Below are 25,815 nucleotides of genomic sequence, written 5' to 3'. Positions count from 1 at the left end.
AGGTGTACAGACCCAGGAACTCAGCACAGGGATGGTGGGAACCCCTCATAATGGGCACAGCAGGTGTACATAACCAGGAACTCAGCACAGGGATGGTGGGAACCCCTCATAATGAGTACAGCAGATGTACAAACCCAGGAACTCAGCACAGGGATGGTGGTAACCCCTCATAATGGGCACAGCAGGTATACAAACCTGGTAACTCAGCACGGGGATGGTGGGAATCCCTCATAATGGGCACAGCAGGTGTACATAACCAGGAACTCAGCACAGGGATGGTGGGAACCCCTCATAATAGGCACAGCAGGTATACAGACCCGGGAACTCGGCATAGGGATGGTGGGAGCCCCTCATAATGGGCACAGACCCAGGAACTCAGCACAGGGATGGTGGTAACCCCTCATAATGGGCACAGCAGGTATACAAACCTGGTAACTCAGCACGGGGATGGTGGAAATCCCTCATAATGGGCAAAGCAGGTGTGCAGACCTGGGAACTCAGCACAGGGATGGTGGGAAACCTTCATAAAGGGCACAGCAGGTGTCCAAACCTGGGAACTCAGCACAGGGATGGTAGGAACCCCTCATTATGGGCACAGCAGGTGTACAGACCTGGGAATTCGGCACAGGGATGGTGGGAACCCCTCATAATGGGCACAGCAGGTGTACAGACCCGGGAACTCGGCATAGGGATGGTGGGAGCCCCTCATAATGGGCACAGACCCAGGAACTCAGCACAGGGATGGTGGGAGCCCCTCATAATGAGCACAGCAGGTGTACAGACCCAGGAACTCAGCAAAAGGATGGTGGTAACCCCTCATAATGGGCACAGCAGGTATACAAACCTGGTAACTCAGCACGGGGATGGTGGGAATCCCTCATAATGGGCAAAGCAGGTGTGCAGACCTGGGAACTCAGCACAGGGATGGTGGGAAACCTTCATAAAGGGCACAGCAGGTGTCCAAACCTGGGAACTCAGCAAAGGGATGGTGGGAACCCCTCATAATGGGCACAGACCCAGGAACTCAGCACAGGGATGGTGGGAGCCCCTCATAATGAGCACAGCAGGTGTACAGACCCGGGAACTCAGCACAGGGATGGTGGAAACCCCTCATACAGGGCAGAGCAGGTGTCTAAACCTGGAAACTCAGCACAACGATGGTGGGAACCCCTCATAATGGGCACAGCATCTGTACAGACCCGGGAACTCAGCACAGGGATGGTGGGAACCCCTCATAATGGGCACAGCATCTGTACAGACCCGGGAACTCGGCACAGAAGTGGTGGGAACCCCTCATAATGGGCACAGCAGGTGTACAGACCCGGGAACTCAGCACAGGGATGGTGAGAACCCCTCATGATGGGCACAGCAGGTGTGCAAACCTGGGAACTCCGCACAGGGATGGTGGGAACCCCTCATAATGGCCAGCAGGTGTACAGACCCAGGAACTCGGCACAGGGATGGTGGGAACCCCTCATAATGGGCACAGCAGGTGTACAGAGGCGGGAACTCAGCACAGGGAGACAGAAGATTTTACCAGTTGGGTGCCCATGATAGGCTCAGCGCCCCCATACAGAATGCGTAGCATGCATACAGAGTTAGCAATATTATAATTGTAAATGATCACTACATCCAAGGCCTAGAAAATATTGATCCATACTTATTGTCAATAGGCTGATCACATTCTAGATCATTCTTCGTGAATGTAAAATGATTCCACTAAAAGCTTCCCATAGGCTACCAAGGTCTGGATCACTCGAGCAGCCCAAGCAGGAGAACCTGTCAGCCAGCAAAGCCATCTCAGACATGTAGCAGTTCACAAACCACATGAAGTGACATCTCCTGGAAACCAGTGTCCACCATGATCTAGTGCAGGGATCTTCAAACTACGGCCCTCCAGCTGTTGCAGAACTACACATCCCATGAGGCATTGTAAAACTCTGACATTCACAGACATGACTAGGCATGATGGGAATTGTAGTTCCTGAACACCTGGAAGGCCGCATTTGAAGACCCCTGATCTAGTGATTGCGGGTGCCACCTTTATTACCTGACTTCAATCTTTGCTGTAGAGTCATAAATATAAATAAAAGGCACAAAAAATGGCGGCTTTCACTCTCACTTCCTGTTATGTCGCCATTAAAAAAAAAAGAGATGGAAATCCAAATTGTTATAGCCGTCATCAGAACAGGAAGTGAAGGGGAATCTCCCATTGGGGAAACCTGTTGGTATTTCTCCTCCCTTTGGCGACATATCCTTTTACATCCTGTTGTGTCTCCAGGACAAGAAGTGAATGCATAATCTCTGCAATAGGATCCAGATGGGCCAAAAAAGAAAAACCTGACAGAGTTATAACCCTACTCTACTTTTCAAAACCCTTGTAGCTTTAAATTTATTTAGGGAGGGATTTAAGGAAAATGAGAAGCCTGCTCTATCTAGTGTCCCCTCCTTATTACCGATAGCAGAACCTTCTGCTGTCCTCTACAGATAGAACAAGGAACTGTTCACATACATCATTGCTCGTATTGAGTATGGATAGTCATGTCGCATTTCCGGTTTTCACCGCCAGGTTGCACTGCAGCCAGAGTTGAGCTAGAAATAGAAGCATAAAGTATGTAGATTTCGTGTTAAGGGTTATAAGATGTGTGAGTGCTCAGGTGGCGGCTGAAATTAGTCCGGTGGCTGAATCCTTTCCCACATATGGAGCAGCAATATGGCGTCTCCCCCGTGTGGGTCCTCTCATGAAGGATGAATTCGTACTTCCTCAGGAACCATTTTCCGCACTGGGGACAACAGTGAGGCTTCTCCCCCGTGTGAATCTTCTTGTGAAGGCCGAGTTCGTAGTTGCGGCTGAAACGCTTCCCGCACTCTGTGCATTCGTACGGCTTCTCCCCCGTGTGAGTCCTCTCGTGTTTCACCAGCTCAGACTTGGCCACGAAGCCCTTCCCGCACTCGCCGCAGGTGTACGGTCGCTCCCCTGTGTGGATCCGCTCGTGTTTGATCATGGCCGACTTATGGGCGAAGCTCCTTTTGCAGATGGGACAGGCGAAGGGCTTCTCCCCCGTGTGGATCCTCTTGTGGCGGTCCATGTTCTGTTTGGTGCCGAAGCTTTTGCCGCACTCGTCGCAGGAGTAGGGCTTGTCGCCCGTGTGGACCCGCTGGTGGATAACGAGGTGGGAGTTGTTGGAGAAGCAGCGCCCGCACTGCAGGCAGGAGTAAGGCTTGTCCCCGGTGTGGACCCTCTGGTGACGTACAAGGTGGGAGCTGTTAGCGAAGCTCCTCCCGCAGTCGGGACAGGAATACGGCTTGTCACCAGAGTGGACACGTTGGTGTCGGACCAGGTGCGAGTTGTTTGCGAAGGATTTCCCGCACTCAGAGCAAGAATAGCGCTTGTCGACCACGTGCGTGGTCTGGTGCATCAAAACCTGGGCGTTGTCTGTGAAGCATGTCCCACATGTGGTGTACGGGTAGAGTCCTCCTGCAATATAGACTATTTCTTGCGGTGAGAGGTCCCGGTTACATATGTAGCACTTACTGTGGTCAGGCAAGCCACTTTTTCCTGTCCATGTTTGGGATTGCTCTTCGGTTGGTAGGTGCTCTTCATCACCTGAATCTGGTTCCCCCTTAACAATAACAGATATGGGTTCCCCATTTGAGAGGTTCTCTTCATCAGATGAAGAGGGCTCCTCCTTAATATGAGCAGATGTTGAGCGGTGAGTGGGTAGAGCTAGTCCTTCCTCGTTACACAAGGCTGACTCCTTAACACCAAAAGACGTCTGATGACCACGATGTAAGTCTGTGTCTTCTACTTGTACAGCCATTTCCCCTTTAACTTTAGCAGATGCAGTTTGAACACAATCCACTGCTTTGGAGTAGCCAACGGGTCTACATAGTGCGTTCTTCTCTGGAGAATGGGCTGCATCAAGTTCCTCTGCTGAGCAGGATTTGGCAACGGTGGGGTGGATCGTTCTGGGGTCTTTCAAAAGGTCCAGTGATGGTGCATTGGGATGGGTGACTCTTCCTAGGGAATCTGGTGGACAGAAAGAGAGGGTGGTGAGAAGATGGACACATGGGGATTGATATGAACGTTTATATGGAGTTGACCGAAATTTTGGGGACAAGGGACAAGTGAAGTGCAGGACAGAAAAATGTGTTTAGTTTCAAATTTGTTTGTTATAGAGCAGGGATATGCAATTAGCGGACCTCCAGCTGTTGCAGAACTACAAATCCCATGAGGCATAGCAAGACTCTGACAGCCACAAGCATGACACCAAGAGGCTGAGGCATGATGGGACTTTTAGTTTGCAACAGCTGGAGGTCCGCTAATTGCATATCCCTGTTATAGAGGAACTGCAGTCTGCTCACATAATTTATAATAAAAACATATTTGCCATTCTGAAGCTTCCCTCCAACCACTTTGCATATTATTTTATACATACTGTGATTCTGTACTTGCCAAATATGCTGCAGAAATCTCCCTTCACTGAGTCTGGCTGCAACCATTTTAACTGTGGGCAGATGAAGCTGCTGCCTGTTCACTTCCTGGATTTATACAGACACACCTCCAGTTCTGCAGCTCTCATTGGCCCTCTTTTGACTCATCCTCCCCTCCCTTCCTGGCAAACTCTCACGAGAGTTAGAGAGAGAGAGCTGTGCATGATGTCTTACGCCTAGGCTAATAATCAGACAAGAAACAGGAAGTGGGCTGTATAAGGTATTTACTGGCAGAAAAAAAATATTTTACTATCCAAAGTTAAAACAACAACAAGGGCAGAAGATTTAATAGATGGAAAATTGAAAAAAATGACTGAAGTTCCGCTTTAAGGTAAAATGGTTGTAAACCTCAGACATGAAATATGAACAAAGCATATCCCTCCTATAGTGTGTACTTGTCTCAGTCCAGAGCACTAACTCTCATTTCTGCCTGCTGCCTATTTTCTCTGCTATCAGCACGAGTCACTTCTGACAAGTTTTCCTGACACCAAGAGAAAAATGGTGACAGGGGAGGGACCTCCAGCAGATTGACAGCTCTGTTCCTGTGTGCTGTGTGAAAGAGAGGGGGTGTCCCTTCCCTCCAATCAGCTGTCAGAGCTCTCCTCACTAAGCTCTGCACAGTGTAACTTCAGTTCTCCTTCCCCTTTTTTCTGAACTCTCAGACTAACTTTATAATTCAGCACTTTGTACGAATGTAAAGAAGAGAATACTGCAGATAAACAGGTATAACTTATGTAGGAGGATTTGTTTCATCTCTGTGTATCACCTGAGGCCAGTCACTTCACTGGGTATATGTACGGGTTTACAACCACTTTAATCATTTTGTTCTGACAGAGGCTGCTTTATAAAATAGAATAGAAAACAAAGGAATAGGATAGAATGGAAAATAAAGGAATAGAATAGAAATTGAAGGAATAGAATAAATTAGAAAATAAAGGAATAGGAAAGAATAAAATGAAGCAAATAGAATACATTGTATTATATCTTATTCTATTACATTTTCTATTCTGTTTTATTCTATCCTTTTCTATAAAGCAGCCTAAGTAGGAATCATCATTTTTTTTTCACTTTTATACCTTACTGTAATTATTGCAATAGCAGGGCCCTTTGATTCCTTCTGTATTGAATTGTATTTTCCGGGGTTGGGGACCATATTAGGTAGAATTTTTCCAGGGTTGGAGAACATATTAGGTAGAACTTTTCTGGGGTTGGATACCATATTAGGTAGAACTTTTCCAGGGTTAGAGACCATATTAGGTAGAACTTTTCAAGGTTTGGAGACCATATTAGGTAGAACTTTCCAGGGTTTGAGACCATATTAGGTAGAACTTTTCCAGGGTTGGGGACAATATCAAGTAGAACTTTTCTGGGTTTGGAGACCATATTAGAACATTTCAAGATTGGCATCATAAAGAAGTAGATTGTCTATGTGAGCAAAAGCAAACAACCAAGAGATTAGAGCAGAGATTTTCAACCTCTTTAGCCCAGAGGAACCCCCAAAAATGAATTTTTGGGTCTTGAAGGAACCCTCATTAAAACCAGTTCATTGGGAGTCAATGGCCACTTACATAGCTGGTCAGTAGAAATAATGCAACACTTTGCAGACACCCGAAAACATAATCAGTGTCATTCTGCTGGCTTTGCCATGCGTTGTTGGTCATGGAACTATGCAAGCACCTTCAAAATGGAAGGTCGACCAGCTACAGCTCAAGGAACCCCTAGCAACCTCTGGAGGAACCCTGGAAAAATTTCTACCTAATATGGTCTCCAACCCCGGAAAAGTTCTATCCAATATGGTCTCAAAACCAGGAAAAGTTCTACCTAAAATGGTCTTCAACATTGGAAAGGTTCCACTGAATATGGTCTGAAACTCTTCACCATCCCTGTTCAACATAGGGAATCACTGGTAAAGACATCTGAAAATTTAAAATTTCTTGATATTGTTGGGTTTCTTTAATGGTGGGTGGTTTAAACAACTCTTACCTGGAGACTTAAGGACCTTCCAGCTCTCCATTCCGAAATCCTTCTTACGGTCCTCATGTTCTTCTCCATCCCTCTGTGCCTGCAATACAAAAAAGACAGTGTCCCCTTCAAAAAAACCTGACACACACCATGATACAGTCACCATCCAGAAACATTACTGGATAATGTCCCAGAATTCCCGGCACCGCTCACCTCTCCCGTCAGCAGCTCAATGATCTTCTGAGTGACTTCTAGAATCTTCTTGTCACTATTTCTTTCCAATGCAAGACAGTGAGGTGGAGGCTCCATAATGAGACCTTGGCTTCTGTTCCATCCTTCTGGGACAAGGGCGAGGCAGTTGGGTGCCATATTTGTCTCCAGTGTCTTCTTGGTGACGATATAATCCTACAGAAACAAGACACAGGAGGTCAAGGTGTATGGTTTTGGATAGAGTGGAGAGGGGTTAGAACGCTTCTCATCTTTTTATTGCTGCCTGTGCCCTGTTGGGAAGATTTGTCCAAATGTCACATCATGTGACCTCCTAGAATCCTCCTCACCTCTCTGGTCAGGTCTGTTATATTAATAGAGATAAGAGTGATGTCATGTGACCTCCCAGAATCCTCCTCACCTCTCCGGTCAGCTCTGTGTTTTATTAATAGAGATAAGAGTGACGTCATGTGACCTCCCAGAATCCTTCTCACCTCTCCGGTCAGGTCTGTGTTTTATTAATAGAGATAAGAGTGATGTCATGTGACCTCCCAGAATCCTCCTCACCGCTCCGGTCAGGTCTGTGTTTTATTAATAGAGATAAGAGTGATGTCATGTGACCTCCCAGAATCCTCCTCACCTCTCCGGTCAGGTCTGTGTTTTATTAATAGAGATAAGAGTGATGTCATGTGACCTCCCAGAATCCTCCTCACCTCTCCGGTCAGCTCTGTGTTTTATTAATAGAGATAAGAGTGACATCATGTGACCTCCCAGAATCCTTCTCACCTCTCCGGTCAGGTCTGTGTTTTATTAATAGAGATAAGAGTGATGTCATGTGACCTCCCAGAATCCTCCTCACCTCTCCGGTCAGGTCTGTGTTTTATTAATAGAGATAAGAGTGATGTCATGTGACCTCCCAGAATCCTCCTCACCTCTCCGGTCAGGTCTGTTTTATTAACCACTTGCTTCTCCGCCCATAGTTAAATGACGTCCGCAGGAGGAATCTCCCATCCTGGGCGGGTGACATATGATGTCCTCAGCTTCCCGGGCGTCTAGGGGGCGCGCGCGTGCCTGGCGGTCGTGATTGCCGGTAACAGAGCAGGGACATGGATCTAGGTGTGTAAACACCTAGAACCACGTCCTGTCAGGGGAGAGAAGACCGATCGTGTGTTCCCAGTACAGAGGAACACTGATCACTCTGCTCCCCTTGTGAGTCCCCTCCCCCTACAGTTAGAATCACTCCCTAGGTAACACAGTTAACCCCTTGCCTGCCAGTGACATTTATACAGTAATCAGTGCTTTTTTTTTATAACAGTGATCGCTGTATAAATATAAATGGTCCCAAAATAGTGTCCGATATGTCCGCCGCAATGTCACAGTCACGATAAAAATTGCAGATCGCTGCCGCCTTTTGTAATAGAGAGTGATGTCATGTGACCTCCCAGAATCCTCCTCACCTCTCCGGTCAGGTCTGATTTATTAATAGAGATAAGATTGATGTCATGTGACCTCCCAGAATCCTCCTCACCTCTCCGGTCAGGTCTGTGTTTTATTAATAGAGATAAGAGTGATGTCATGTGACCTCCCAGAATCCTCCTCACCTCTCCGGTCAGCAGGTAGATGATCTCCAGGGTGAGGTCTAATATCTTCTGGGTTTTGTGGTTCTCTCCCTCATCCATTCTTGGTGACACAACCTGACGTCCTATAGAGCAACGTCTCTACTGTAGATTAAAATAAACAAACAAATGAGAAGACTTCCAGTGGCTTTCACTTTCAGACTTGCCTTAAACTAATGAGTAAGGAAAATAACAAACGGGTAAAACCTGTTTCCTCACTAAGTCTGAGATGAATTTTTGAATGGGTTTTCTCTTGGAGGATCTGCTTACTTTGCAGGATCTTCAGGTGATGAGATCTACCCATCCCCCTACTAATAGCTTTCACTTTCAGGCTTCATACTGCAGGTTCACTCTAAGTCTGCTCCATGCAGCTCATAAAAACACCAGCAAGCGCAATACAGTAAGTCTGTTTACATGATGATTCTCATAGTCATATAGCTCTGAGCCTTTGACATATACCGCAGTGCTGTACAGAGAACGGTGAGCTAACCTCTGAACCAGAGGAGCTTGCACTCTGATGTCCCCCCACAGTCACACACTATTATTAATACGCATTTATATAGCTCTGACATATACCATGGTGCTGTACAGAGAAAACTGAGCCAGTCATATCAGTCTCTGTACCAGAGGAGCTTACACTCTAAATGTCCCCCACACTATTATTAATACATCTATTAAACAAATGCACATAACTATAGAGAGAAATACACTGAACTCAGGTTTCCAGGCTCCTAAAAATATAATAGTAATAGTCACCTAATAATAACTAGCAGACAATGTATGAAGATGTCACAATGTGTCTCATTACCTTCTGTCCCTCTCCCTTCTAACAGCACAAAAACTGACCCTGCTCGGCATTCCACTGCTTCTGCCTGCATAGGATGCTCTTCCTTTCTGCGTTCCACCAGACTTCCTCTTGGTGCGTTCCATGACACTTCCGGCTTCTTTATCCGCAATCGTCTAGTACTCTCTGCTCCTATATAACCTCCCAGCCACGGGAATGTCCGGGGCTCCGTTGTGTTTATTGCATTCAGAGGAACCACAAAGGGAAAGAGGGAGATGATTTTTTTTTTTAATGTCTGGCAGAAGGGTAAACTGCGCGGATGGTGGGTGTAGCATGCAATTATAATAAATGGACACCAGATGGCGCTCGCCATCAGTGCAAATCATAACGGAACGAACACAGCTCAAGAAGCAGATGAAGCGCATAACCCGGAAGTAGCTTGGAACGCAAAGGCAGGAAGTGTAAAGGGGGACAAATATGAAAGGGGGCAAGCTATTTCCGGTTTTACAGAGAAAGCTTTCTTTTTTTGGGCTTGCTGTTATTGAAGGTGTGGAGCTAATTCTCTCTGAGGTTTATATTTACATATATTATTCTGTGGTATGACTACTATAGAGAGCACAAACACTAAATATATTGTTTCATATTAACATTATGTCACATGATAGTAATATTAGATATTTGAAGTGCAGGGATCCTCATCGGGTGTGTAATGGTTTTATGTGTTTCACCATTAGGTGTTGTTCTTAATATTGGTCTTCTGTATCCTGGATAAAGGAGTATCCCTCGAAATGTCACCCCACCAAAGTCCTCTCTACATCGGACACCGGATCCCCTAATGATGGAGATGGATCAGAGTCACCTGACTGAGAGGATACTGGACCTCACCCTGGAGATCATCTACCTGCTGACCGGAGAGGTGAGGAGGATTCTGGGAGGTCACATGACATCACTCTTATCTCTATTAATAAAACACAGACCTGACCGGAGAGGTGAGGAGGATTCTGGGAGGTCACATGACATCACTCTTATCTCTATTAATAAAACACAGACCTGACCGGAGAGGTGAGGGGGATTCTGGGAGGTCACATGACATCACTCTTATCTCTATTAATAAAACACAGACCTGACCGGAGAGGTGAGGAGGATTCTGGGAGGTCACATGACATCACTCTTATCTCTATTAATAAAACACAGACCTGACCGGAGAGATGAGGAGGATTTTGGGAGGTCACATGACATCACTCTTATCTCTATTAATAAAACACAGACCTGACCGGAGAGGTGAGGAGGATTCTGGGAGGTCACATGACATCACTCTTATCTCTATTAATAAAACACAGACCTGACCGGAGAGGTGAGGAGGATTCTGGGAGGTCACATGACATCACTCTTATCTCTATTAATAAAACACAGACCTGACCGGAGAGGTGAGGAGGATTCTGGGAGGTCACATGACATCACTCTTATCTCTATTAATAAAACACAGACCTGACCGGAGAGGTGAGGAGGATTCTGGGAGGTCACATGACATCACTCTTATCTCTATTAATAAAACACAGACCTGACCGGAGAGGTGAGGAGGATTCTGGGAGGTCACATGACATCACTCTTATCTCTATTAATAAAACACAGACCTGACCGGAGAGGTGAGGAGGATTCTGGGAGGTCACATGACGTCACTTATCTCTATTTCAGACACCCTAGAGACTAAAATGGCGGTCGTTGCAATACTTTATGTCACACCGTATTTGCGCAGCGGTCTTACAAGCGCACTTTTTTGGGAAAAAATACACTTTTTTTAATTTAAAAAAAAAAAGAATGGCGACAAACATTTACCCTTAAAAATCTCCATAGGCGACGTTTAAAAATTTCTACAGGTTACCAGTTTTGAGTTACAGAGGAAGTCTAGAATTATTGCTCTCGCTCTACCGATCGCGGCGTTACCTCACATATGTGGTTTGAACACGGTTTTCACATGCCGGCGTGACTTACATATGGGTCCGCTTCTGCGTGTGAGCTCAGCGGGACTGCGTGCTTACATTTTTTAAATTCTATATTTTTCCTTCTTATTTATTTTACTTTTTATTTTGACACTGTCCTTTTAAAAAAAAAAAAAATTGTAAAGTGAATTTTTAAGTAAATTTTTAAGTGTAAAAATACACCTTTTTTAATTTAAAAATAAGACAACAGTAAAGTTAGCCATATTTTTTTTTTTTTTTTTAAGGGACAGTGTCAAAATAAAAAGTAAAATAAATAAGAAGGAAAAAAAATTACAGCGCACCGTCCTGCCAAGCTCGCACGCAGAAGCGAACGCATACGTAAGCCACGCCCGTATATGAAAATGGTATTCAAACCACACATGTGAAGTGCGCCACGATCGTTAGAGCGAGAGCAATAATTCTAACACTAGACCTCTGTAACTCAAAACTGGTAACCTTAAACGTCGCCTATGGAGATTTTTAAGGGTAAATGTTTGTCGTCATTCCACGAGCGGGCGCAATTTTGAAGCGTGACATGTTGGGTATCAATTTACTTGCCGTAACTTTATCTTTCACAATAAAAAAAAATTGGGCTAACTTTACTGTTGTCTTATTTTTAAATTAAAAAAGTGTATTTTTACACTTAAAAATTCACTTTAAAAAAGTGACCCAAATTTTTTTTTCCTACCACAAGGAATGTAAACATCCCTTGTAATAGAAAAAAAGCATGACAGGACCTCCTAAATATGAGATCTGGGGTCAAAAAGACTTCAGATCTCATATTTACACTAAAATGCAATTAGAAAAAAAAATTAAATGTCATTTGAAAAAAATAAATAAAAATTCCCCTTTAGGAGCATTGGATCACTTCCGCCCTCCAATGCTATAGAGCCAAGTCTTTCCCTCACTCCGCATCCAGGCAGTGAGGGGAGAGGAACCAATCGGCTCCACCGCTACCGACGGCTCCGGTGAGCGGCAGAGACAACCAGAGCGCGGCGGGAGGGGCCCCTCTCCCGCCCCCCGATAAAAGTGATCTTACGGCGAATCCGCCGTAGAGACCACTTTTATCCTAAAGAGGACAGTCTGCCATTTTTAAAAATACCGGGGTTATGGCAGCTAGCTGCTGCCATAACAACAGTAATTAACGTCAAAGTAGCGACGTATAATGACGGCGGCTGGTCCTTAAGTAGTTCATAAAACAGACCTGACCAGAGAGGTGAGGAGGATTCTGGGAAGTCACATGACATCACTCTTATCTCTATTAATAAAACACAGACCTGACCAGAGAGGGGAGGAGGATTCTGGGAAGTCACATGACATCACTCTTATCTCTATTAATAAAACACAGACCTGACCAGAGAGGGGAGGAGGATTCTGGGAAGTCACATCACATCACTCTTATCTCTATTAATAAAACACAGACCTGACCGGAGAGGTGAGGAGGGTTCTGGGAGGTCACATGACATCACTCTTATCTCTATTAATAAAACACAGACCTGACCGGAGAGGTGAGGAGGATTCTGGGAGGTCAAATCTTGACAGCTCAACATCTCCATGCTGGTTCATGTTTCTTTTTCAAAATATTTCTAAATTCTTGATCCTTTATGTTGCACAGAATTATGAACCCGTCAAAAAGGAGGCTAGCGAGTGTTCTTTTGGAGGATGGAGCCAGATCCCAACCATAGAGCCACAACCTCCTCCCCTGACAACAGACACAAGCAATAGCAAGAAGATTCTAGAAGTCATCCAGAAGATCATTGATCTCCTGACAGGAGAGGTGAGCGGTGGTGGGAATTCTGGGACATTATCCAGTAACAGACAAGGGATGTGTCTGGATAGTGACTGTATCATTGTGTGTGTCAGGTTCCTATAAGGTGTCAGGATGTCACTGTCTATTTCTCCATGGAGGAGTGGGAGTATTTAGAAGGACACAAGGATCTCTACAAGGACGTCATGATGGCGAGCCAGCCGCCCCTCATATTTCCGGGTAAGAAGATATGGGATCACAGTTCTAAGTTGTATAAGGTGTCAGGATCTCACTTTCTATTTCTCCATGGAGGAGTGGGAGTATTTAGAAGGACTTAAGGATCTTTACAAGGATGTCATTATGGCGAGCCAGCTGGCATTCACAACGTTGAGTTAGAAGATAAGGCATCACAGTTCTCAGTTAGTTGTATGAGGCTTGTTTAATAGCAAAGGCCCCAAGGAACCAATGAGAAATTTGTCTCAATAAAAGGCATTTTCCTATTCTTTGTTCTCTCCTTCCCATGCAATAGAACTTTTCACAGCTAAACACACAGCTTCATTGACCTCCTACTCCATTGCTCTATCTCAGCATAGGACCAATCAATAAGCACAATCACTGTAGACAACAATGAAAGTTCCCCACTCAGAATTTCATCTTTGTGTTTTTATGTTTATATCTGTTCCCGTGTTTCCATCATCTCAATAACATGTTTTCTTTCAGCTTTATCATCTGTAGGATCCGACTCTCTTATTTCTCCATCACCGAACTGTATGAATGAAGATAACAACATTCATATCAATCACTTCCCTGCCAAATGCTTCCCATCAGAGGAGAAAAACATGGAGACCTTATGCGAGGAGGAAGAACGTGTTTCATACTCTGACATATCTACCCTGACAAACATCGTACAAGACATGTCAATTCCCATCATAGAGGAGCACCTCTTGTGTGAGGAACACCTCCCCATCCCTGATATCTCCACCCCCACGTGTCCTACACCTTCTTCAGCCAAGAAGCAAGCCCTCACAGCTGAAGAACATCACCCCAACTCCAACATTTTCACACCTGTCCATCATAGACAGTCACCAACTTCTCCCATTAAGGAGGGGTTACTCCCAGCTGAAAAACCTCCTTCACACTCCAACATCGCTTCACCAGCAGACCACATACAATACATATCCATTCAGATTATGGAGGAACAGCTCCCGTCCGGTGAAATGGAACATCTTCAGCCCATCTCCACAGCCACCCATTATAAACAATCTGCATCTAGTGATCTTAAAGATGATTCCCTCTCGGCTGAAGAACATGTCCCCCACCCTGACATGTCTTTATCCACTGATCTTACTCAATCTACACCCACTCACAAAGGGTTCATTTCGTCAGGACATGTTCCACACTCGGATATCTCCACACCTGCAGATCCAATACAATATATATCTATTCAGATTATCGAGGGACCTCTTTCCACTGAAGTAGAACACTTCCCACACCCTGACATCTCCACGCTAACACAATCTACCCCTACTGAAATTAAGGATGAGCCCCCCTCAGCTGTAGAACAGCTTCCACACATCTTAAGAGCTACTCATCATGTGCCATCTACAACCACTGATGTTAAGGAGGAAGTCTCCTTAGCTGTTGAACATCTCCCACACATCTTAATGGCTACTCATCATGTGCCATGTACAACCACTGATGTTAAGGAGGAGGTCCCCTTAGCTGTAGAACCTCTTCCACACATTTTACCAGCTACTCATCATGTGCCATGTACAACCACTGATGTTAAGGAGGAAGTCCTTTCAGTTGTAGAACATTGTCCACACATCTTATTGGCTACTCATCATATGCCATCTACAACCACTGATGTTAAGGAGGAAGTCCTCTCAGCTGTAGAACATCTCCCCCATCCTAGAATTTCTACATCCACATATTGTACACACTCAAAACCTTCTCATGTTAAGGAGCAAAGCCTCTCAGCTCCAGAACATTTTCCCCACCAAGACAGTTTAAGAGCAACATTTCATATGCATTCCACACCTCCTCATGTTAAGGAGGAACACCTTTCAACTGAGGAACATCTCAACACACATGCGTGTCCTACCCATTCTTCATGTACTCAGGTTAAAGAGGAACCCTTCTCATGTGAAGGGAACCAGCCCTCAAGTTGTGATATCAAACCAACAGGATCTATCCAAATTACATCTAACCCTATTAAAGAAGGCTCAAACGCATGCAAAAAAGGAAGTCTTACGAGCACAACAGAACTTTCCTGCACCAAATCTAGCCGAGGTTCTCCTCCTAGGTTTAGTCATCCCCCACCCATAATGCACACAAAACAAAGACCTTTTGTTTGTGGCAAATGCGGACGATGTTATTCCATCATCTCGAACCTGGAGTTGCACATGAGAACGCACACTGGAGACAAGCTGTACAAGTGCTGGGAGTGCGGAGAGACTTTCGGCGAAGCTTCGCTGCTTGCTGTCCACCACCAACGACACGCCGCTGAGAAGGAGCATGCCAGATCTGTGAGAGACCATGCGGAGAATGAGCCTTCCTCAAGCACTCATGGCGGGAACGACCTCCCCAAAGACCAGACGTTCATCTGCAGTAAATGTGGGGGGCAGTTTTCCTCGAAGTCCAACCTGAATTTACATGCCAAACTTCACATTGCGGTGAAGCCCTTTTGCTGCCCCGAATGCGGCAAAGGTTTCACCAGGAAGTGTGCTCTTAACAAGCACTGGAAGTACCACATGGGGGACAAGCCGTCCGTTTGTCTGGAATGCGGTAGATTTTTTAACCGGCAGGCAGATCTTACTAGACACATGACGGTACATACAAGGCGAAAGCACTATTGCTGTTCAAAGTGTGGGAAGTGCTTTCGGAGGAAGACGGCCCTTCTGAAACACAGACAAATTCACTCTAAACTGCCAGAGGAGGAGGAGGACTCCAGGCCTACCGGTGGTGAGAAAGACAGCGATGGCATATCACATGAGACTCTATGAACTATATCCATAACAACCTCTTTGAAAATACCTGTAACCACTTCCCGCCCATAGGATGTCATGCCATCCTGGAATTTTAGTGGTTGCATCCGGTATCTTTCTTTCAGCCAGCGATTCCCTGTCATAAAAGCCATCCTAGTGGCTGATTAGCCGCTGGATTGCTTTTTACAGGCAGCGGGAGGGGACATCCTCCGCCTCCCACCGGTGCCTCTACGGGCTCTTCCATGTGATCGGATTGGTATCTGATCTGGTGGTGCTGCCGGAGTACCATAGAGGTGGCCATGGACCAAATGGTCCCCGGCCATCTCTATGGTCCTGGGAGGCCGGAAGCGACATTGTGACTTCTGGTTCTGGCAGATGTAAACACTGCAATCTTTTTTTCTGGAAAGCAGAGATCAATTTTTTTTTAAACTCATGCTTTCCAGAGTAGAGGAAAAATCTGGGGCCTTGTAGACCCCAGATGTCTCCATAAAGAGGACCTGTCATGTCTTACAAGTGGTTAAAAAAAAAAAAAAAGGGACAGTGTAAACAAATAAATCCATATAATTTTTTTTTTTAAAGCGCCCCCAATCCCCGTTGCTTGCGCGCAGTGGTGAACGCATACGTAGATCACACCTGCATATGTAAATGGTGTTCGCACCAGACATGTGAGGGATCGCCGCGAACGTTATAGCGAGAGCGATAATTCCAGCACTAGTCCTCCTCTGTAACCCTAAACTGGTAACCTGTAAAAACAATTTAAAGTGTCTCCTATGGAGGTTTTTACCTACCGGAGTTTGGTGCCATTCCATGAGTGTGCGCAAGTTTAAAGCCTGACACGTTAGGTACCTATTTACTTGGTGTAACATGATCTTTTATAGTTTACCAAAAAATTGGGTTATATATTGTTTTTTTTTTTTTTGCAGTAAAATTAATTAATTTCTTGCCGACCAGCTGCCGTCATTTTACTGCGACAGGTCGGCACGATCCTGCGAACCGTCGTAGCTATACGTTGGCTCGCGGAATCGGGATAGCAGGCACGCACGCGCCCGCTGCACTGCAGGGGGTGTCAATGCTTGTGGCCGACGGTCGCAATGACTGCCGGCCACGAGCGAGCACGAGGGACAGAACACGGAAGTGTGTGTGTTAACACACAAATCCGTGTTCTGTTCTGAGAGGAGTGACAGATCGTGTGTTCCTATTAGCTAGGAACCACGATCCGTCACTTCCTCTAGTCAGTCCCCTCCCCCTTCAGTTAGAATCACCTCCCAGGGAACACAATTAACCCCTTGATTGCTCCCTAGTGTTAACCCCTTTCACTGCCAGTGATATTTTTACAGTAATTAATGCATTTTTATAGCACTGATCGCTGTATAAATGCCAATGGTCCCAAAAACTTGTCAAAATTGTTCGATGTGTCCTCCATAATGTCATAGTCACGATAAAAATCGCAGATCGCCGCCATTACTAGTAAAAAAAAAAAAATAATAATAGAAATGTCATAATTCTATCCCCTATTTTGTAGACGCTATAACTTTTGTGCAAACCAATCAATATACACTTATTGCGATTTTTTTTTTTTTTTACCAAAAATATGTAGAAGAATACATATCGGCCTAAACTGAAAAAGTTTTTTTTTTTATAAAAAAGCAAAAAGGGGGATATTTATTATAGCAGAAAGTACAAAATATTATTTTTTTCAAAATTGTCGCTCTTTTTTTGTTTATAGCGCAAAAACTAAAAAACGCAGAGGCGATCAAATACCACCAAAAGAAAGCTCTATTTGTGAGAAAAAAAGGACGTCAATTTTGTTTGGGTGCAACATTTCACGACCGCGCAATTGTCAGTTAAAGGGGACGCAGTGCCGAATCGCAAAAAATGCCCCGGTCATTCAGCAGCCGAATCTTCCGGGGCTGAAATGGTTAAAGTGTATTTTTTCCCCAAGAAATTGCATTTAAAAAATCGCTGTGTGCCATAAAAAAGTTGCAACACCCACCATTTTTTTCCTCTAGGGGCCTCTGCTTAAAAAATATATAATGTTTCTAAGTAATTTTCTAGCAAAAAAAATGATGATTTTTACATATAGGAGAGAAAGGTCAGAATTGATCTGGGCTGGAAGTGGTTAATCAGTGCGGTCCTTGTGTATATAGTAGATCCTTATTGGTGGTTTTGAAGGGTAACCATTTCTGTGATTATGGTGAGGACCTTCAATCCAAACAACAGTACCCGACAATCGCCCACACACCGTGGAATTTACCATTTTCTTTGCACAATCCAAATGTGAAGTGAAAAACATGAAATGACGTTTCAGACTTCAATGTTCTTTGCAAAGTGGCCACCAAAAGCACGAAGCACGGAAAGCTTGTCTATCATAGATGAGGTGCTTTAAAAAGAGAGAGTACAGTGTATTTCCAGCAATCGATTATTTTGACTTATTATATTCTGTAGTGTGCTGTACATGCTTGCTCTTCCATATTTTTTTGGTATTGTATTAAATATAGAAATTTGCAGATTAGCCACTAGAGGGAGCTCTGTGTGTGACTCAGACTTATTCAACCTCCTTGCTTTACAGCTGTCGGGATAAGACCCCGGCCGCACAGGCAGTGCATTGTTTTCAATGGAGTTTGTTCAATCCCTGACTATACTGTTTAGCTTCAGATTCGGAGGGCAACACACAGTAACACGCCTCTTTGAAATATAAGCCCGCCCCCCCACCATTATTATCCCCCCCGGCATCACCACTAGCAATAATAACAAACCAGCCCCTCCTGCAATTTTAGCCAGGCCCCCCTTTCCACCCACTGAATCTGCACATACCACCATCCTGGTACCCCCTCTACCACCACCCAATATACCTACATTACCCCCATCCCCCAGCATTCTCAGCTATCCTCACCAACACCTCCTCCTGTAATCTCAGCCCCCCTGCACACCCCCAAACCTCCCCACCCACTATGCCTACACCCGCCCCACAATATTAATCACCATTCCCTCCTCCTGTAATCTCAGCCAGAATACCCCCCCCCCCCCCACCGCACACCCCCAACCCTCCCCATCCACTACTATCACCACCCCACCCACTATGCCTACACCCTGCCCCACAATAAGAACCACCAATCCTCCTCCTGTAATCTCAGCAAGTATAACCCCCCCCCCCCCCCCCGCCACTGCACACCCCCAACCCTCCCCATCCACTACTATCACCACCCCACCCACTATGCCTACACCCTGCCCCACAATAAGAACCACCAACCCTCCTCCTGTAATCTCAGTATTACAGGATCTGAGACTCTGTACCAGAGGAGCTTACACTCTAATGTCCCCCCGCAGTCACACACTATTATTATTATACATTTACAGTATATGGCTCTGACATATACCGCAGTGCTGTACAGAGAACATTGAGCTCGTCACATCAGTCTCTGTACCAGAGGAGCTTACACTCTAATGTCCTCCCACACTATTGTTATTATACATTTACATAGCTCTAACATATACCACAGTGCTGTACAGAGAACTTTGAGCCTTCACATTGGTCTCTGTACCAGACAAGCTTACACTCTAATGTCCCCCCCCCCCCCCCCACAGTCACACACTATTATCATTATACCTATCTATAGCTCTGACATATACCGCAGTGCTGTACAGAGAACGCTGAGCCTGTCACATCAGTCTTTGTACCAGAGGAGCTTACACTCTAATGTTCTTATACCAGTCACACAAGCCCATGCTTACTGTGGGGCCATTTTGGAGCCAAGCCCCCCACTGGCACACGTTTGTATTAAATCATAATACCCTACAGACCCCACAGAGGTAAGACCCCTGCTGGGAAGTGAACTTTGAGATCTTAGGACGATAAGACTGCACCGTGCTTTCCTATATAAAAAGAGTGACAATAATTTTATTATGTACATTTAGAGAATGGTGATGCCAATGGTTCAAGCCATCAACCTTGAGGAGGTCTACAAATATAACTTTTGGGGCGGATTGACCCTTTCAGCATAGAATGTTTCTGATCTGCAGCATGATGCATATTACTTCCCCGTCCCTACTACAGAACACGGGGAGCCAGTCCATGACTTTGTAGATGCACAGCAAGGGCGCATTTGCTAAAATAACACATTGCACACTCTGAGCAAGAGTACAGTTTTCCATCAGGCTGCCTCCTCTGGTGCCTAGCCAGGTCGGAGTTGTATCGGTAGCATTTGCCGCAGTCCGGGCACGAATACGGCTTGTCTCCGGAGTGAAACTTCTGGTGCCGGATGAGGTTTGAGCTGCTGATGAAGCTTTTGCCGCACTCAGAGCAGGAATAAGGCTTCTCTCCCGTGTGAACCCTTCTGTGCGTAACAAGGTGCGAGCTGCAGGTGAAGGACTTTCCACACTCCGAACATGAATATGGCTTCTCTCCCGTATGAGTCCTTTGGTGTAGAATGAGGTGGGACTTACTAATAAAGCGTTTCCCGCACTCATGGCAAGAAAACGGCTTCTCTCCTGTGTGAATGCGCTGGTGATGGACTAATGCCGACTTCCAGGAGGATGATTTTCCACACTCTGAGCAGAAGAAGATTTTTCCTTTCTGGAGAATCATCAGACGCTTGCTGAGATTCACCTGTGGGTCAGTAGGGTTTCTGGAGTACCCAGCTGTAGTCAAATCGCCACCGACACTATAACGAGTATATGGTTCCTCACTGGGGTTGGCTTGATGTGAGTTTTCCTGGTTTGGTGAGACATTAAAACTGTTCCCAAGGGAAGTCAAATTTTTACCTAAATTTTCCAACATAATCGATTCAGCTGACATTTCTGGAGATGTGACCTGTAATTGATTGGTGGATGTGTCTGGGTGTGGTAGATCTCCTTCTTCCTCCTCCTCCTCCTTAATGACGAAAGATATGTATTGAGTATCATCTGCAAGGCAATGAAGACCAAGCTTTCCTGGATGCCTGTCTTCATGTGAGCATGCATCAATTTGAGATGTATGTTGTGAAGGTGGTCTTGGTTTGGAGACCTCCAAGTGGAGAAGATCTTCTTTACTAGATGTATGTTGTGTACGTAGTCTAGGTTTGAAGACCTCCAAGTGGAGAAGATCTTCACTAGATGTATGTTGTGTACATGGTCTAGGTTTGGAGACCTCCAAGTGGAGAAGATCTTCTTCTCTAGATGTATGTGGTCTAGGTTTGGAGACCTCCAAGTGGGGAAGATCTTCTCTAGATGTATGTGGTCCAGGTTTGGAGAGCTCCAAGTGGAGAAGATCTTCACTAGATGTATGTTGTGTATGTGGTCTTCGTTTGGAGACCTCCAAGTGGAGAAGATCTTGATTTGACAAGGACTCCTGAACTGATGTGGAGATGTCAGGGTCTGATAGATGAGCCCCTGCAGATAAATCATGCCTAAAGGACATATGGTCACCATCACCATAGAAATTGGATGCCACCTTGGTGCAGTTGGGTGGATTGTCATGAGCCACATCTGGTAAAGAAAAAAAAGACATGTTCATTAGGTTTTTGGATTTGGCCCCTATAGAAACACCAGTACTCAAAAGCTAAGGAGAACACAAAGAGGAAGAGAGGGCAATATAATATGGACCAGGACCTACTTCCTACCCAATACAGAGAGGGAGCAATATAGTTAAACACATGGACATGGTCCTTTCATGCCAGAAAAAGAAAAGTCAACATGAATATTTGACAGTAAAGACCTAGTTCTTTGAGCTGTACCCCTAATATGATATGATCTGCAGGTAAACCTCAACTTACCATGCAACTGTATAGACGGAGATTCTTCAAGGTTTGTGTAGTCATATAGAGTTGTTTTTCCCAAATACTTCCACACCTGCAGAAAGGGAAGAGTTCTCAGTGACACCAACACCTTTTTGTTCTTTACATGTCTCTGTGGTCATTCTACTAAGTCTGTGGGTATTGACCTTAAGTTGTAGGTATTTATTTAAAGGTTGAGTTTAAAAAAACAAAACTTCAACTTCCAGTCACTAAAAAATGTTCTCCAGTGGTGGGATGTCTGTACCAGGTCTTACTTTACCTTTTATGATTAAATCTTGCATGATGAAGATTGAATCAGAAGGCCTAACCCCAAGACGAATAAGAGCACCCAAAGCTCTAAAGTGGACCAGGATGGAGCCATCATGAATGGTTCCCACCTTGGCGTGTTCTGACTACTTCTGTTGCATTCTCCAAAATTCAGATTGCATTGGTGGGAGCCCCTCGCTATGGGTAGTCCCAGAGACTCAAGCGCCAAGTGTCAGCAACCCACCACTGAAATTTTTGCTTAATATAAAAAACTGTTTGGTGGTTTTACATTTTCAAGCAGCACTCACCTCTCCAGTCAGTATGTGAATGACCTGGTTGGTGAGTTCCAGAATTTTCTTGTCATTCTTCTCCTGTTTTATAACAAAAGGTGAAGGATTCATAGTATGGCTCCAGCTCTTGTTCAATACCCCAGGGACACGGGAAGTGACACCATCATCAGATGTCCTCTTCATTACTTCATAGTCCTGAAAGTTGAAAGAAAAAGGAATACATTTTGCCATCAAGAGCCAGTATGGCATTTCCAGAATCCTCCTCAACTCTCCGGCAGGTGTGTGTGTTTTATGAGTAGAGATAAGAGTGATGTCATGTGACCTCCCCGAATCCTCCTCACCTCTCCGGTCAGGTCTGTGTCTTATTAATAGAGATAAGAGTGATGTCATGTGACCTCCCAGAATCCTCCTCACCTCTCCAGTCAGGTCTGTGTCTTATTAATAGAGATAAGAGTGATGTCATGTGACCTCCCCGAATCCTCCTCACCTCTCCGGTCAGGTCTGTGTCTTATTAATAGAGATAAGAGTGATGTCATGTGACCTCCCTGAATCCTCCTCACCTCTCCGGTCAGGTCTGTGTCTTATTAATAGAGATAAGAGTGATGTCATGTGACCTCCCCGAATCCTCCTCACCTCTCCGGTCAGGTCTGTGTCTTATTAATAGAGATAAGAGTGATGTCATGTGACCTCCCTGAATCCTCCTCACCTCTCCGGTCAGGTCTGTGTCTTATTAATAGAGATAAGAGTGATGTCATGTGACCTCCCCGAATCCTCCTCACCTCTCCGGTCAGGTCTGTGTCTTATTAATAGAGATAAGAGTGATGTCATGTGACCTCCCAGAATCCTCCTCACCTCTCCGGTCAGCAGGTAGATGGTCTCCAGGGTGAGATTTAGTATTATCTGGGTGACGTTAGGCTTGTCCTTCTTCATTCTTGGGGCATCCATTAAATAATTACGTTTCGGCAACCTGAAACTGGCAAGCAGGAGATTTTTATTGCACAAATAAAAAAATATGTCAAAACAACAATATACAGGTTACAATTAATGACTCGTAAAAGTGTTTACTTGTTATGCAAACTTCATATTTTGAAAGCATTCTGTTGGGTAGATAAGAAAAGTCTCAAAACTATGCGGCTTTGACCAAGGTTAAATAATGCCCTTGCTATAGGTGAAGGCCATTTATGTACCTCATGAATCATGACTGGAGAACTCCCAGGACGTTGCTAAGGTCATTGCCAAGAGAAGCCTAGCTATTACTGTTCACCTCCACCACCACAGGAGGGAGCTCTTTCTGTGATTCAGTCCCCTTCATATGCGTTTTATCTTCCCTGATGCAGAGCTCTGAGCTCAGCGTTTAAAAGCTCGCTCCTGTGGATGTGAACAGTAATGGCAAGGAGCGTCTTAGCAACGTCCTAGTAACAAGGAAGGACAGGATGATGCCATCTCTGAGAGTATTCCAGTCAGGCTTTATGAGGTACGTAAAAATCCTACGCCTTTAGCAAGGGGATTATTCAACTTTAGTCAGAGCTGCACAGTTTGTTTTAATCTTCAGACACCCCTTATCTGCATAGGCAGTTTTTTGGTGAACTATCCCTTTAAAGAGCCTGAGGAACCTAAGACACTCAAGACTTGGGCCGATGCTGTCACCACACCTACGCTCGTCCTCGTGTCCAACTATAGTAGGGATCTCCAAACTTTCTAAAGAAAGGGCAAGTTTACTGTTCTTCAGACTTTAGTGGGGGACGGAATGTGGCTATTGGGAGTAGAAAATGTTCTGGCATCAGTAGGAGTACACAATGGCCATCGCTGGTGTCACTGGGAGGAACTGTGCCCCATTGTTGATGTCATTGGGCCCCATTGTTGGTGTCACTGGGAGGAATCATGGCCCGATTGTTGGTGCCAATGGAAGGAATCGTGGCCCCGTTGGTGTCACTGGGGGAAATGTAACCCCAATTTTTGGTGTCACTGGGAGGAATTTGGCCCCATTCTTGATGTCACTGGAAGGAATTGTGCCCCATATTTGATGTCATTGGGCCCCATTGTTGGTGTCATTGGGAGGAATCGTGGCTTCATTTTAGGTGTCATTGGGAGGAACCGTGCCCCATCATTGATGTCACTGGGAGGAATTGTGGCTCCATTGTTGGTGTCACTGGGAGGAATTTGGCCCCATTGTTGGTGTCACTAGGAGGAATTTGGCCCCATTGTTGGTGTCACTAGGAGGAATTTGGCCCCATTGTTGGTGTCACTGGGAGGAATTTGGCCTCATTGTTGATGTCACTGGGAGAAATTTGGCCCCATTCTTAATGTCACAGGAAGGAATTGTGCCCCATACTTGATGTCATTGGGCCCCATTGTTGGTGTCACTGGGAGGAATCGTGGCTTCATTTTAGTTGTCATTGGGAGGACCCGTGCCCCATCACTGATGTCACTGGGAGGAACCGTGGCCCCGATGTTGGTGTCACTGGGAGGAATCGTGGCCCCATTGTTGGTTTTACTAGGAGAAATTTGGCCCCATTGTTGATGTCACTAGGAGGAATCGTGGCCCCATTGTTGGCATCACTGGGGGGAACCGTGGCCCTATTGTTGGTGTCACTGGGAGGAATTTGGCCCCATTGTTGGTGTCACTGGGAGGAATTTGGTCCCATTGTTGGTGTCACTGGGAGGAATTTGGTCCCATTGTTGGTGTCAGTGGATGGTAGGGTTTAACACTTTAGTGGTGCACAGTATATATATTTTTGTTTTAGCATACAGGTGGACTGAAACCCGGACACATGATTCAAAACTCAGACTGTCTGGGTGAATTCCGGACAGGTGACAACTCTAGTGGATGGCCAAGAGCCAGATAAAAGCAAGCAAAGCGCCGCATCCGGCCCCCGGGCCGCAGTTTGGGGACCACTGATCTATAGCATAATACGAATCAACGTCAGCTGACCATGCAGCTAAAAAAATTGCTTCAGTAAATCTGAGACCACCATTTTCTGCATGAAAAGGCGGCAACGTTACAGATAGTGGCCGCCATGACGCGCTCAGAGCGAGGAAGACATCTGTTTTCATGCCGGCTGCGTTAATGAATCAACCTCACATCCGTACATAACAATACATATAATAATAATGATATTAATAACAGCAGCACTAAAAATTACCTCTCCCACACTCACTCCAGCATCACAAACCCTTCAAATCAGCTCACGTCCAGACACTCAGAGGATTAGGGAGCTCTGAGAAAGTGTTGTGGACTACGACAAAATGGCTGCCGTTCTGGTATACCATAGGTCACACACCGCAAAATACCATAAAATCGGCTGCAGAGTAGAGAGAAAGGGGCTGCTTATCTATTGAAAAAATGTGAGCGATGCTTTGAAACCGAACATCCTGTCAGTGAAAATACTGAACTACAAAAAAATGGCTGCCATTTTGCTAAACCTTTAACTCACCCACCTCAAAATACAATAAAATCGACTGCAAAGTAGAGAGAAAAGTGCTGCTTGCCTATTGAAATGATTTAAGCGATGTGTTAACGCCGAATACCAATTTCAGGGAAGCGACCGGACTACAACAAAATGGCCGCCGCTCTTCTAAATTGCGGACACTTTCATTTTAGTACCGCTTGACTATTGACTATTGACTTCAGCGATGTCTTGACTCCGAATATTCAGGAATGTGGCTGGACTACAACAAATGGCTGCCTTTTTGCTACACCTTTCACTCACCCACCTCGAAATGCAATACAAT

At 45.3% G+C, this 25,815-nt stretch overlaps 3 protein-coding genes and 1 non-coding gene across 7 annotated transcripts; 2 read left to right on the top strand and 2 right to left on the bottom strand.

The window, feature by feature from the left end:
• Window positions 1–1,593: 1,593 nt before the first annotated feature.
• LOC141106597 (uncharacterized) lies at window positions 1,594–9,193 on the bottom strand. The gene is made up of 5 exons (XM_073597508.1): window positions 9,088–9,193; window positions 8,265–8,384; window positions 6,670–6,861; window positions 6,478–6,556; window positions 1,594–4,030 (listed from the first exon to the last, which is right to left on the bottom strand). The coding sequence occupies exons 2-5, from the start codon at window positions 8,340–8,342 to the stop codon at window positions 2,628–2,630; spliced, it is 1,752 nt and encodes a 583-aa protein (XP_073453609.1). The 5' UTR covers window positions 8,343–8,384; window positions 9,088–9,193; the 3' UTR covers window positions 1,594–2,627.
• Window positions 8,443–8,582, top strand: LOC141106974 (U12 minor spliceosomal RNA). The gene has a single exon (XR_012235752.1). It is a non-coding gene; the product is annotated as a U12 minor spliceosomal RNA (small nuclear RNA).
• A 9-nt stretch (window positions 9,194–9,202) lies between the features above and the next one.
• LOC141106570 (uncharacterized) lies at window positions 9,203–18,288 on the top strand. 4 transcript variants are annotated; one of them, XM_073597447.1, is made up of 5 exons: window positions 9,203–9,610; window positions 9,838–9,979; window positions 12,658–12,819; window positions 12,906–13,029; window positions 13,510–18,288. In XM_073597447.1, exons 2-5 carry the CDS (start codon window positions 9,899–9,901, stop codon window positions 15,792–15,794), a joined length of 2,652 nt encoding a protein of 883 aa, XP_073453548.1. In that variant the 5' UTR covers window positions 9,203–9,610; window positions 9,838–9,898; the 3' UTR covers window positions 15,795–18,288. The 4 variants fall into 4 exon arrangements, with proteins under 4 accessions (XP_073453548.1, XP_073453545.1, XP_073453549.1 ...); XM_073597444.1 differs by having other exon boundaries at window positions 9,798–9,979; XM_073597448.1 differs by having other exon boundaries at window positions 9,203–9,633.
• A 1,374-nt stretch (window positions 18,289–19,662) lies between these two features.
• On the bottom strand, window positions 19,663–25,435 carry LOC141106596 (uncharacterized). Its single transcript, XM_073597507.1, has 5 exons — window positions 25,227–25,435; window positions 22,936–23,056; window positions 22,102–22,278; window positions 21,527–21,602; window positions 19,663–21,239 (listed from the first exon to the last, which is right to left on the bottom strand). Exons 2-5 carry the CDS (start codon window positions 23,026–23,028, stop codon window positions 19,825–19,827), a joined length of 1,761 nt encoding a protein of 586 aa, XP_073453608.1. The 5' UTR covers window positions 23,029–23,056; window positions 25,227–25,435; the 3' UTR covers window positions 19,663–19,824.
• Between the last annotated feature and the right edge of the window lie 380 nt (window positions 25,436–25,815).

Source organism: Aquarana catesbeiana, linkage group LG08 (assembly GCF_042186555.1).
Source record: "Aquarana catesbeiana isolate 2022-GZ linkage group LG08, ASM4218655v1, whole genome shotgun sequence".
NCBI lineage: Eukaryota > Metazoa > Chordata > Amphibia > Anura > Ranidae > Aquarana > Aquarana catesbeiana.
This window is presented reverse-complemented; position numbering and strand designations above follow the sequence as displayed.

Bases quoted from the DNA above. Each gene is read 5' to 3' on its own strand.
- LOC141106596 (XM_073597507.1), bottom strand. From the start codon at position 23,028: ATGGATGCCCCAAGAATGAAGAAGGACAAGCCTAACGTCACCCAGATA. The intron at 21,603-22,101 runs GTGAGTGCTGCT...CCCTTTCTGCAG, and splicing joins TTCACATACTGACTGGAGAG to GTGTGGAAGTATTTGGGAAA. The intron at 21,240-21,526 runs GTAAGTTGAGGT...TTTCTTTACCAG, and splicing joins TCCGTCTATACAGTTGCATG to ATGTGGCTCATGACAATCCA.
- LOC141106597 (XM_073597508.1), bottom strand. From the start codon at position 8,342: ATGGATGAGGGAGAGAACCACAAAACCCAGAAGATATTAGACCTCACC. The intron at 6,862-8,264 runs GTGAGGAGGATT...TTGTTTCTGTAG, and splicing joins TCTACCTGCTGACCGGAGAG to GATTATATCGTCACCAAGAA. The intron at 4,031-6,477 runs GTAAGAGTTGTT...TCTGTCCACCAG, and splicing joins GAAGGTCCTTAAGTCTCCAG to ATTCCCTAGGAAGAGTCACC.
- LOC141106570 (XM_073597447.1), top strand. From the start codon at position 9,899: ATGATGGAGATGGATCAGAGTCACCTGACTGAGAGGATACTGGACCTC. The intron at 12,820-12,905 runs GTGAGCGGTGGT...TGTGTGTGTCAG, and splicing joins TTGATCTCCTGACAGGAGAG to GTTCCTATAAGGTGTCAGGA. The intron at 13,030-13,509 runs GTAAGAAGATAT...GTTTTCTTTCAG, and splicing joins GCCGCCCCTCATATTTCCGG to CTTTATCATCTGTAGGATCC.